Source organism: Calliphora vicina, chromosome 3 (assembly GCF_958450345.1).
Source record: "Calliphora vicina chromosome 3, idCalVici1.1, whole genome shotgun sequence".
NCBI classification, from domain to species: domain Eukaryota; kingdom Metazoa; phylum Arthropoda; class Insecta; order Diptera; family Calliphoridae; genus Calliphora; species Calliphora vicina.
This window is the reverse complement of record NC_088782.1, coordinates 101,136,018-101,148,733: the sequence shown is the minus strand read 5'-3', so window position 1 is coordinate 101,148,733 and position 12,716 is coordinate 101,136,018. Positions and strand designations below refer to the sequence as shown.

Sequence of the window (12,716 nt, the reverse complement as noted above, 5' to 3'; positions counted from 1 at the left end):
TTGTTAAGTATATTATTCAGTTGTTATACCATCATATTTAGGTGGAGGGTATATAAGATTCGGCACAGCCGAATATGGTACTCTTACTTGTTTTTTTTTTATTGAATCCATCTAAACACTGTTTTGCATAGTATTTAATATGTAAAAAATCTCTATGAAAACTTCTAAGAAAACACGAATATCAATATCAGTAGCTACTGCTAATATTATGTCTATGACTACAATAACATGTTTGAATTACTAATTATTCGAAAAATTTTTGACAATTCGACAGATTTTTAAACATATTGGATGTCAATTTGAACAACAACTTTGGATAATGCTTTAATACTTTAACAAAATTGCAATAAATTTGAATATTTTTTTATATTTTAAAAATTACCAAAAAAAATGGCCGTCAATTCTTGAAAACTTTGCAATGTTTTTTTTTGGATTTTAAATCTATATATAGCACTTTAGTTTATAGCTGATCTGTAAATATTTAAACTTAAACAACCAATCGAAATACATATTATTATACATTCGCGTTACTTCATATCGCACTCAATTTAATAAAAACTGAGTGAAAAATCAAATCTCAATTCATTCAGCATCAGTTACTTAACAAGCAAACAATAAAATTAATTTCACGACTAATAAATGCATTACAAATCTTTACTTTATTTCTTATCAATTTTCTATATCTGGAATTTCAACTATTTTGCACAATCTACAATCGATGTAAGTATTTAGAATGAAAAAATAATATAAATAATGTTTATGTGCTTTGAAATATATAAGTGTGAAAATCTACTTGTTTACTAAACAGTCCCAATTCAATCTGGCTTCCGATGAATTCTCAACTTGTGACTACTCTCGATTCGAGAGCATATTAGAGGCTTTGAATGAAATAATACAATTACGATTAAATAAACAAAGTGACATTTTACAAAGGTTCGAGAAAAAATTCGACTCACTTGGAATGATCAGTGATATCAAAGAAATTGTGAAAGGCTACGATGTTTTATTTGAAACCTTTGGCGAAAAACTTAAGAATATGGAAAATATACTGAACAAAGCCAGTTCAGAAACCGATATGTTGCGAGATAGTACATCCAAGAATTTATCATTATTACAAAATATTGAAATGAAGTTAACAAATGTTGATGAAATAACAATCGAACAAAATCGAAATATACAGGAATATTTAAATAAAACTGGTAAGAAACGGCTGATCTGTTTATTTACAATAAATTAGCACTATTAATTCATATATTTCAACACGATACTTTTAGAAGCAACCAAGATTAGTCTCGAGACCGATGATCAGTTATTAGTTTGGTAAGTTTGCATATACAAGTACTACTAATAATGATTCCCCCAATTAGTACAGAATTTATCAGTGTTGACATTCCATGTGTAATTGAAAGCATGTGTAATTTAAAATTCCAAATTATATTCAATGGAAATATTGTCTTTGAATTTACTGTATTTTTGTTTTGGAATTTCATTAAATACAATTTCATGAATTCTTAAATGTTTCGGTAATTTACTTTAACACGTTTAAATGAAGTTCAGAATTTTTCACACACCTTCTAAAAGTTAGTGCAGTAATTGGACGGGGTGCTTACATTCACGTAAATTATCTTTTCGTCCTCCAGCAATCTGTTGCTGAAGAGTGAAAACATTCCTGAATCAAAAATTTCATCAAGTGGGTTTCTAATTCGCAAAACCGAACTTTATATTGTATATAAAATAGCCTAGACGATAAAAAGTACAGTTCAGAATAGGGTGCTTAAAGTTATAGATATTTAAAAATTAAATGGTCCAAGTATGTAATGTCATCACATGAGAATGGCTGGAGCGATTTGGCTGATTTTTTATACCCTACACCACCATAGTGGGGAGGATATAATGAGTTTGTGCAGATGTTTGTAACGCCCAAAAATATTAGTCTAACACCCACCTTAAAGTGGTACAGGTCGCAATTTTAAAAATATTTCGATCAAATTTGGTACAAGACCAAGCCTATTGAAACTGGCTGAAATCGGTCTATTATTTCACCTAGCCACCATACAAATTTCCTTACGAAATTGGACTTTATCGGTCATAAATGTTTAATTTATATATGTATCTCCACAAATTCCGCTCCAAATAAGTTTTATATATACAAAATTCATGTCACCAAATTTTTTTTAGTCATAGCTCATAGACCCGCTTCCGAAAATCACATTAACGTGCATAAATCGCTTAAAAATGTTGGTATACACACAAAATCCAACATAGTTAACTTTCATATAGACATAAATCACACGACCCAATTTCATGGTGATCGGTCCATAATTGGTCATAGCTCCCATATAAGGCCCACTTCCGAAAATTACTCAAAAATATAAATTATTGAAATTTTAAAAGAAAATGTTTTTGCTCTTTTACTTAGTGTAGGGTATTATATGGTCGGGCTTGACCGACTATACTTTCTTACTTGTTTTTTATTCCATTCGAAATTTTCAGGAGATGGTTTGTAAAGAAAAAAATTCCTTACGATTTGATGAAATTAGACCTATTGGATAGTAATTCAGACACAATTTTTCAACAAAATCGGTCAAGAGCTCTCTGAGTTATAGAGGGTCAAAATATAATATTTTGGCCAAATATGTGTTTTTTCTCATCCATGTAACTAATTACCTATTGTTCTTAGCAAAATGTGTCCCAAATAGCTTAGATAGCTATTTCTTCAATCTTTCGAAAAAAAAAATATTAAAAAAAAAACAAGTAAGAAAGTATGGTCGGTCAACCATATAATACCCTACACTAAGTAAAAGAGCAAAAATATTTTTCTTTTAAAATTTCAATAATTTATATTTTTGAGTGATTTTCGGAAGTGGGCCTTATATGGGAGCTATGGCCAATTATGGACCGATCACCTTAAAATTAGGTCATGTGATTTATGTCTTAATGAAAGTTATTTCTGTTGAATTTTGTGTATATACCAAAATTTTTAGGAGATTTATGCACGTTTAAGTGATTTTCGGAAGCGAATCTATATGGGAGCTATGACTAATTATGGACCGATCGTAACAAAATTTTGTGACATGAATTTTGTATATATCAAACTTATGTGGAGCGAAATTTATGTAGATACATGTATAAATTTAACATTTATGACCGATAAAGTTCAATTTCGAGAGGACATTTGTATGGGGGCTAGGTGAAATCAGGGACCGATTTTAGCCAGTTTCAATAGGCTTCGTCCTTGGGCCGAAAAAATTATATGTACCAAATTTTATCGAAATATCTTCAAAATTGCGACCTGTGCTCTGCGCACAAGGTTTACATGGACAGCCAGACAACCAGCCAGACGGACGGACATCTCTTAATCGACTCAGAAAGTGATTCTAAGTCGATCGGTATACTTTAAGGTGGGTGTTAGACCAATATTTTTGGGCGTTACAAACATCTGCACAAACGCATTATACCCTCCCCACTATGGTGGTGTAGGGTATAATTAAAAATTTGTTTGACTTTTTTTTTCAAAATGGTCCCTTTTTTTATACCCTCCACCACCATAAGTGGTGAATGAGGGTATATATAAGTTTGTCATTCCGTGTGTAACATTGAGAAATATTCATCTGAGACCCAACAAAGTATATATATTATTGATCCTTATGAAATTCTAAGTCGATTGAGCCATGTCCGTCTGTCTGTCCGTCTGTCCGTCTGTCCGTCTGTGTAAAACACGCTCACGTCCAAAATACGCAAACAAACTTAGTAGAGTTACAAGAAAAATGTTTATTATTGTCCTAAGCAGTTTGGTATTGAAAATCAGCGAAATCGGTACAGTGGAACCAAAGTTATGAATGAAAATGTGGGACAACCTCAAAAAAAAATTAATAATTTTCACATATTTTTGGACATTTTTTGTAAATATATTGCAGCTAATATCATAAAATTTTGCAGTCGTTACTTTTATGATAAAAGGAGTAACTCTGGTGAAAATTATAAGAATCGGTCCATGATTTCTCCTAGCCCCCATACAAATTTTTTCCCGAAATATTGTCCTATGGTCTATAAATGCCTACAGAATAGGAATATCCACATAAAATTCACATAAATAAGTCTCGTGGTAAAAGAAATTATATTACAAAATTGTTCGTGGATCGGCCCATATTTGACCATAGCCCCCATATAAAGTACACTTCCGAAAATCTCTTAAATAAGCATAAATGTCTTATAAATATCGCTATCAAGTTGAAATTCGACATGAATAATCCCCATATATACCAAAATCGCTGTACCTAATTATATGAAGATCGGCCGATAATTGGTTATAGCTCCCATATAAGGACCACTTCCGAAAAACACAATAACCTACATTAATATCTAAAAAATATCAATATCAAAACAAAATTTCACACAGATCCGTAATTTATATTTAGAAATCATACTACTGGATTTTGTGAATATCGGTCCATATTTGACCATAGCTCCCATATAAGGTCCACTTCCAAAAATCAGTTAAGTACTCATAAATTTCTTATAAATATCTTTATCATGCTAAAATTCGACAAAAATTATACTCATATATATAGATATCACTGTACCAAATTTTATGCAGATTGGCCGATAATTGGTCATAGCTCCCTATAAGGCCCATTTCCGAAAAAAGATATTAACCTTAAAAAGTATTATAAACATATCGATATCAAAATGAAATTACGCACAGATCCAGTAATTTGAATCCAGTAATCATACTTCTGGATTTTGTGAATATCGGTCCATATTTAACCATAGCTCCCATATAAGGTCCACTCCCGAAAATCACTAATATCCTCATACATTTCTTACAAATATAGTTATCAGGTTGAAATTCAAAACAAATTTATTCAATATATACAAAAATCGATGTACCAAATTTTATGATGATAGGCCCATAATTGGTCATAACCTCCATATAAGAACTTCTTCAGGAAAACACATTACCCTGCACAAATATCCATAAAAATCTACAATCAACCAAAATTTTACACCGATGAGTAATTTGTATCCAAGAATCGTACTACAAGATTTTTTAAATATTGGTGCATAATTCGGCATAGATCCCACATAAGATCCACTCTTGTTAATAGCGTTGTTTATATGAAATTCTACAAAAATAGCCCTTAAATACTTAGGACCATAATAGGTCATAGCATCCATATATTAAATCAAAATAGTACACAGATCAGTAATTTGTATTCAAAAATCATAATACTGAATTTTGTGAATATTGGTCCATAATTGGCCACAGCTCTCATATAAATACATAAAAATCACGTAAAAATATTTTATGACAATCGAATCATAATAGGTCATAGCTCCCGCATAAGTCCCACAACCAAATATTTTGAAATTTGTCTAAATATATTTGTATACCCTTTTTATACCCTCCACCACCATAAGTGGTGAATGAGGGTATATATAAGTTTGTCATTCCGTGTGTAACATTGAGAAATATTCATCTGAGACCCAACAAAGTATATATATTATTGATCCTTATGAAATTCTAAGTCGATTGAGCCATGTCCGTCTGTCTGTCCGTCTGTCCGTCTGTCCGTCTGTGTAAAACACGCTCACGTCCTAAATACGCAAACAAACTTAGTAGAGTTACAAGAAAAATGTTTATTATTGTCCTAAGCAGTTTGGTATTGAAAATCAGCGAAATCGGTACAGTGGAACCAAAGTTATGAATGAAAATGTGGGACAACCTCAAAAAAAAATTAATAATTTTCACATATTTTTGGACATTTTTTGTAAATATATTGCAGCTAATATCATAAAATTTTGCACTCGTTACTTTTATGATAAACGGAGTAACTCTGGTGAAAATTATAAGAATCGGTCCATGATTTCTCCTAGCCCCCATACAAATTTTTTCCCGAAATATGGTTCTATGGTCTATAAATGCCTACAGAATAGGAATATCCACATAAAATTCAGCAAAAATAAGTCTCGTGGTAAAAGAAATTATATTACAAAATTGTTCGTGGATCGGCCCATATTTGACCATAGCCCCCATATAAAGTACACTTCCGAAAATCTCTTAAATAAGCATAAATGTCTTATAAATATCGCTATCAAGTTGAAATTCGACATGAATAATCCCCATATATACCAAAATCGCTGTACCTAATTATATGAAGATCGGCCGATAATTGGTTATAGCTCCCATATAAGGACCACTTCCGAAAAACACAATAACCTACATAAATATCTAAAAAATATCAATATCAAAACAAAATTTCACACAGATCCGTAATTTATATTTAGAAATCATACTACTGGATTTTGTGAATATCGGTCCATATTTGACCATAGCTCCCATATAAGGTCCACTTCCGAAAATCAGTTAAGTACTCATAAATCTCTTATAAATATCTTTATCATGCTAAAATTCGACAAAAATTATACTCATATATATAGATATCACTGTACCAAATTTTATGCAGATTGGCCGATAATTGGTCATAGCTCCCCTATAAGGCCCATTTCCGAAAAAAGTATTAACCTTAAAAAATATTAAAAACATATCGATATCAAAATGAAATTACGCACAGATCAGTAATTTGTATCCAGTAATCATACTTCTGGATTTTGTGAATATCGGTCCATATTTAACCATAGCTCCCAATAAGGTCCACTCCCGAAAATCACTAATATCCTCATACATTTCTTACAAATATAGTTATCAGGTTGAAATTCAAAACAAATTTATTCAATATATACAAAAATCGATATACCAAATTTTATGATGATAGGCCCATAATTGGTCATAACCTCCATATAAGAACTTCTTCAGGAAAACACATTACCCTGCACAAATATCCATAAAAATCTACAATCAACCAAAATTTTACACCGATGAGTAATTTGTATCCAAGAATCGTACTACAAGATTTTTTAAATATTGGTGCATAATTCGGCATAGATCCCACATAAGATCCACTCTTGTTAATAGCGTTGTTTATATGAAATTCTACAAAAATAGCCCTTAAATACTTAGGACTATAATAGGTCATAGCATCCATATATTAAACCAAAATAGTACACAGATCAGTAATTTGTATTCAAAAATCATAATACTGAATTTAGTGAATATTGGTCCATAATTGGCCACAGCTCTCATATAAATACATAAAAATCACGTAAAAATATTTTATGACAATCGAATCATAATAGGTCATAGCTCCCGCATTAGAGTGCTCCAAGATTGTATGGACGAAAAAAACTTTCTAGGTACAGGCCGTCCCCCCCTCTAGAATTGTTCTATGTATTGTAGAAACACGTTGTGTCAAATATTAGGATGATAGGATAACGTTAACTGGTGGCGCAACGACGCTGAAATTTTGAGGTGCATTTACAAGGGGAAAATATGCAATTTTTTCAGTTTTTGTAAAAATTTACAAAATGACTTTTACAATTTAATTTAAAAGAATCGAAATGTGTACGTAATTGTCGTTATAATAAGATATAAAAGACAAAAATTGGTGAAAAAATGTTAAAGTTATTAAAAAATCGCCAGGCCATTAACGTGTCTCAGGCCACTAGAACAAGAAATTTATGAACAAAATTAACATATTTTGAGAAATATTAAAATAAAAGCTTATTTTTACTTAAAATATATTCATATTTACTTGTATATGAGTTTTTGTCCTCGTAGGATACCGTTAACCTATTCGCAGGTATGACCAAAAAAATTAATTTTTTTTAACGGCTGTTTCAAAACTCCAATTTCAAATTTTTAAAAATTTTGTTAAACAAATTTCAGAATTTTTTGATCATCACATGGGGATTTATTGACAACATAATAGGGAATAAAAATGTGAAAAAAGTATGTCAATACCTCCTATAGTTTTTCCGTACCTGCGATATAAATTTTGCGATTTTCGAGAAAAACTAATTTTTTGGCCATATTTTGGGGAATGACCACAATTTCCTTACTGTAATGATTTTTAAGTAAAAGCTATTCAGAATAATATAGTCCAGGTAATTTTAAATATAGTCTGAAAGTTTTACTAAAATCGGAAAACTTTAACCCTTAAATCGTGAAGGTCAAAGGTCAATTTTTTCAATATTTGGAATTTCTCATGGAAAGATAGCGAAATATTATATATTTTTGAGCCGATTTTGATGAAACTTAAGAAAAATATAAAATGAAGTCTAGTATTCACAATAACGGTACAAAAATGGAAATGAACCCTTAATAGCACTTGGGGTCCAAATGACCCTCAACTTTTAAAATCACGAAAAACACATTCATTTTGACCCCAAGTACTCTTAAGGGTTAATTTCCATTTTTGTACTGTTATTGTGAATACTAGACTTCATTTTATATTTTTCTTAAGTTTCATCAAAATCGGCCCAAAAATATATAATATTTCGCTATCTTTCTATGAGAAATTCCAAATATTGAAAAAATTGACCTTTGACCTTCACGATTTAAGGGTTAAAGTTTTCCGATTTTAGTAAAACTTTCAGACTATATTTAAAATTACCTGGACTATATTATTCTGAATAGCTTTTACTTAAAAATCATTACAGTAAGGAAATTGTGGTCATTCCCCAAAATATGGCCAAAAAATTAGTTTTTCTCGAAAATCGCAAAATTTATATCGCAGGTACGGAAAAACTATAGGAGGTATTGACATACTTTTTTCACATTTTTATTCCCTATTATGTTGTCAATAAATCCCCATGTGATGATCAAAAAATTCTGAAATTTGTATAACAAAATTTTTAAAAATTTGAAATTGGAGTTTTGAAATTTCCGTTAAAAAAAATTAATTTTTTTGGTCATACCTGCGAATAGGTTAACGGTATCCTACGAGGACAAAAACTCATATACAAGTAAATATGAATATATTTTAAGTAAAAATAAGCTTTTATTTTAATATTTCTCAAAATATGTTAATTTTGTTCATAAATTTCTTGTTCTAGTGGCCTGAGACACGTTAATGGCCTGGCGATTTTTTAATAACTTTAACATTTTTTCACAAATTTTTGTCTTTTATATCTTATTATAACGACAATTACGTATACATTTCGATTCTTTTAAATTAAATTGTAAAAGTGATTATTTAATGGCAAAATTTTTACAAAAACTGAAAAAATTGCATATTTTCCCCTTGTAAATGCACCTCAAAACTTCAGCGTCGTTGCGCCACCAGTTAACGTTATCCTATCATCCTAATATTTTACACAATGTGTTTCTACAATACATAGAACAATTCTAGAGGGGGGGACGGTCAAAATTCGCAATTTTATTTTTTTGGAGCACTCTACTCCCTCATAAGTCCCACAACAAAATATTTTGAAATTTGTCTAAATATATTTGTATACCCTTTTTTATACTCTGTTTCTTCACTTGAGGTTAAAAGGGAAAAATGTTGAGGTATAGACTTAAACTCGACAACACTTCCCCTTTGCGCATGTGAAATTTCATTAAAATCGGACTAAGGGTTTAGATGTTACAGATTTATATCCCTCTTTTTTTCTCACACCACTGTGCGCCACTTTGACACTCAGATATTGTAGATCGTTTAACCCAGTTCCAACAAACTGTTTACGGTTACCTATGTAAGAAAATAATAATTTACACGAAGATTTAGAAAAATTAAATTTAGACTACAATTTCTCAATTAAAAGACAATAATTAACTGCGTCAAACGTTCTAATAGGAATTTCAGTTATAAATTGCTGAAGAAAAATTGTTTTGTACATTTGAAATAAAATATCTACTGCGTAAACTAGTCTTTCTAACGATTGTTATATTATTTCAGTTGTTATACCATCATATTTAGGTGGAGGGTATTTAAGATTCGGCACGGCCGAATATAGTACTCTTACTTGTTTATACTCTGTTTCTTCACTTGAGGTTAAAAGGGAAAAATGTTGAGGTCCAGACTTAAACTCGACAACACTTCCCCTTTGCGCATGTGAAATTTCATTAAAATCGGACTAAGGGTTTAGAAGTTACAGATTTGTTTCCCTCTTTTTTTTTCTCATACCACTGTGCGCCACTTTGACACTCAGATATTGTAGATAGTTTAACCCAGTTCCAACAAACTGTTTACTGTTACCTATGTAAGAAAATAATAATGTACACGAAGATTTAGAAAAATTAAATTTAGACGACAATTTCTCAATTAAAACACAATAATTAACTGTGTCAAACGTTCTAATAGAAATTTCAGTTATAAATTGCTGAATTAGATACAATTTTTTGTACATTTGAAATAAAATATCTTCTGCGTAAACTAGTCTTTCTAACAATTATTATATTATTTCAGCTTTTATACCATCATATTTAGGTGGAGGGTATTTAAGATTCGGCACTGCCGAATATAGTACTCTTACTTGTTTATTAAAAGAAAGCTTACATATTTTCCTTGAAGACCTATTTGGTCGCTTAGTGGGATGCGAATTCGATATCTATCAAAGTAAATGTTTTGACTTTTTTTTGCAAAATCAAAAACTTTGTTGACATTTTTTTTCAAAATGGGCCCTTTTTAGTTCTTTTTTTGGTTCAAAAGAAAGCTTAGGTCTTTTCCTTGAAGACCTTTTTAGTCGCATAGTGGGATGCTAGTGGGATATCTATCAAAATAAATATTTTGTAACTCAAAACATAAAATTTTTTAAATTTTTTTGTAAAATTTTTTTTCGCTTAAAAGAAAGCTTAGGTCCATTCCTTTAAGAGGGTTTTTAGTCAAGACACACAATTTTTGAGTTAAAACATTTATTTTGATATATGTATGTATATCCTACTCGAATCAAACTACGAGACCAAAAAGCTCTTAAAGGAATAGACATAAGCTTTATTTTGAGCGAACAAAAAAAATTTAAAAAAAGCGCTCATTTTGGGAAAAAAAATCCAAAAAAATGTTTGATGTTGCCAAAAAAATCAAAAATTTTATATCTTGAGTTATAAAACATTTATTTTGATATACATATATCCCACTCGCATCCCACTAAGCGACTAAAATCCTATTCAAGGAAAGGACCTATGCTTTCTTTTGAGCAAAAAATAAAAAAAGGGCCATTTGAAAAAAAAATGTCAATGGAATATTCAAGAAATTTTAACACAATTAAATTCTTAATTAATACTTAGAATATTGAATTAATTTGAATTTAAATTCCAGTAATAACCAATCGTATCCCACCAGTTGTGCTGAATTCAATATAAACCATTGTGCGAATAACAAATGTCGCATACACAATGAGCTTTATGGGCCAGAACCATTCTGGGTCGCTTGTGATAACCACACCGAAGATGGTGGTTGGACTGTAATCCAAAGACGCATTAATGGCTCCGTAGATTTCTATCGTGGTTGGTCTGATTATAAACAAGGCTTCGGTAATATTGATGGAGAATTTTTCATTGGCTTAGATAAATTACATGCCTTGACGACTATACTCCAACCCATGGAACTGTTGATACAACTAAGAGACTTTAACGATACTGAGACGTATGCCAAATATGATGAATTTGTTATTGGTAATGAAACGGAAAAGTATAAATTAAGTAAAGTGGGCATATATTCAGGAAATGCTGGAGATGCCTTTAGCAATCATCAGGGTTTTTATTTTACTACCAAAGATCGTGACAATGATCATCATACTAGTAATTGCGCCGTAAAGGAAAAGGGCGCATGGTGGTATTCGAAATGTTTTTGGAGGTAAGTCAAACAAGGCTGTTTGTTTAAGTATTTATGTAATTAAATAAAATAATATTGTTTTCTAGCAATTTAAATGGCAAATATTATGGTAAAGCTGAGGCTAAAATTAAAAATGGTATTTGTTGGAATGGTTTTACGCGTTGTAAATATTCTTTGAAATTTGTGCAAATGATGATTAGACCTAAAAAATATAAATATGATACCTAATAAAAAAACAACAAGAAAATAAATATTGACAATTTTAAGTATTAACAATTAAGAGTACTATATTCGGCCGTGCCGAATCTTAAATACCCTCAACCTAAAATGATGGTATAACAACTGAAATAATATAACAATTGTTAGAAAGACTAGTTTAAGCAGAAGATATTTTATTTCAAATGTACAAACAATTTTATCTAATTCAGCAATTTATAACTGAAATACCTATTAGAACATATGCAATTTAACAATTTATATACTTAATAATTAGTTAATACGTTTGGATCAACAATTTTCCCTTTTAACCTCAAGTGAAGAAACAGAGTATAAAAAGGGTCTACTAATATATTTAGACAAATTTCAAAATATTTGGTTGTGGGACTTATGTGGGAGCTATAATCTATTATGATTCGATTGTCATAAAATATTTTAACGTGATTTTTTATGTATTTATATGAGAGCTGTGGCAAATTATGGACCAATATTCACAAAATTCAGTATTATGATTTTTAAATACAAATTACTGATCTGTGTACTATTTTGGTTTAATATATGGATGCTATGACCTATTATGGTCCTAAGTATTTGAGGGCTACTTTAGTCGAATTTCATATAAACAACGCTATTAACAAGAGTGGACCTTATATGGGAGCTGTGCCGAATTATAGACCAATATTTAAAAAATCTTGTAGTACGATTCTTGGATACAAATTACTGATCGGTGTAAAATTTTGGTTCAGTACAGATTATTTTGGATATTTGTGAAGGTTATTGTGTTTTCCGGAAGTGGTTCTTATATGGAGGCTAGGACCAATTATGGGC

The 12,716-nt window shown here is 30.5% G+C and overlaps 1 protein-coding gene across 1 annotated transcript; it reads left to right on the top strand.

Moving 5' to 3' along the window:
* Positions 1-588: 588 nt before the first annotated feature.
* On the top strand, positions 589-11,906 carry LOC135954443 (fibrinogen-like protein 1). Its single transcript, XM_065504618.1, has 5 exons — positions 589-720; positions 809-1,199; positions 1,275-1,320; positions 11,157-11,693; positions 11,759-11,906. The coding sequence occupies exons 1-5, from the start codon at positions 640-642 to the stop codon at positions 11,898-11,900; spliced, it is 1,197 nt and encodes a 398-aa protein (XP_065360690.1). The 5' UTR covers positions 589-639; the 3' UTR covers positions 11,901-11,906.
* The last annotated feature ends 810 nt before the right edge of the window (positions 11,907-12,716 follow it).

Bases quoted from the DNA above. Each gene is read 5' to 3' on its own strand.
- LOC135954443 (XM_065504618.1), top strand. From the start codon at position 640: ATGCATTACAAATCTTTACTTTATTTCTTATCAATTTTCTATATCTGG. The intron at 721-808 runs GTAAGTATTTAG...TTTACTAAACAG, and splicing joins TTGCACAATCTACAATCGAT to TCCCAATTCAATCTGGCTTC. The intron at 11,694-11,758 runs GTAAGTCAAACA...ATTGTTTTCTAG, and splicing joins TATTCGAAATGTTTTTGGAG to CAATTTAAATGGCAAATATT.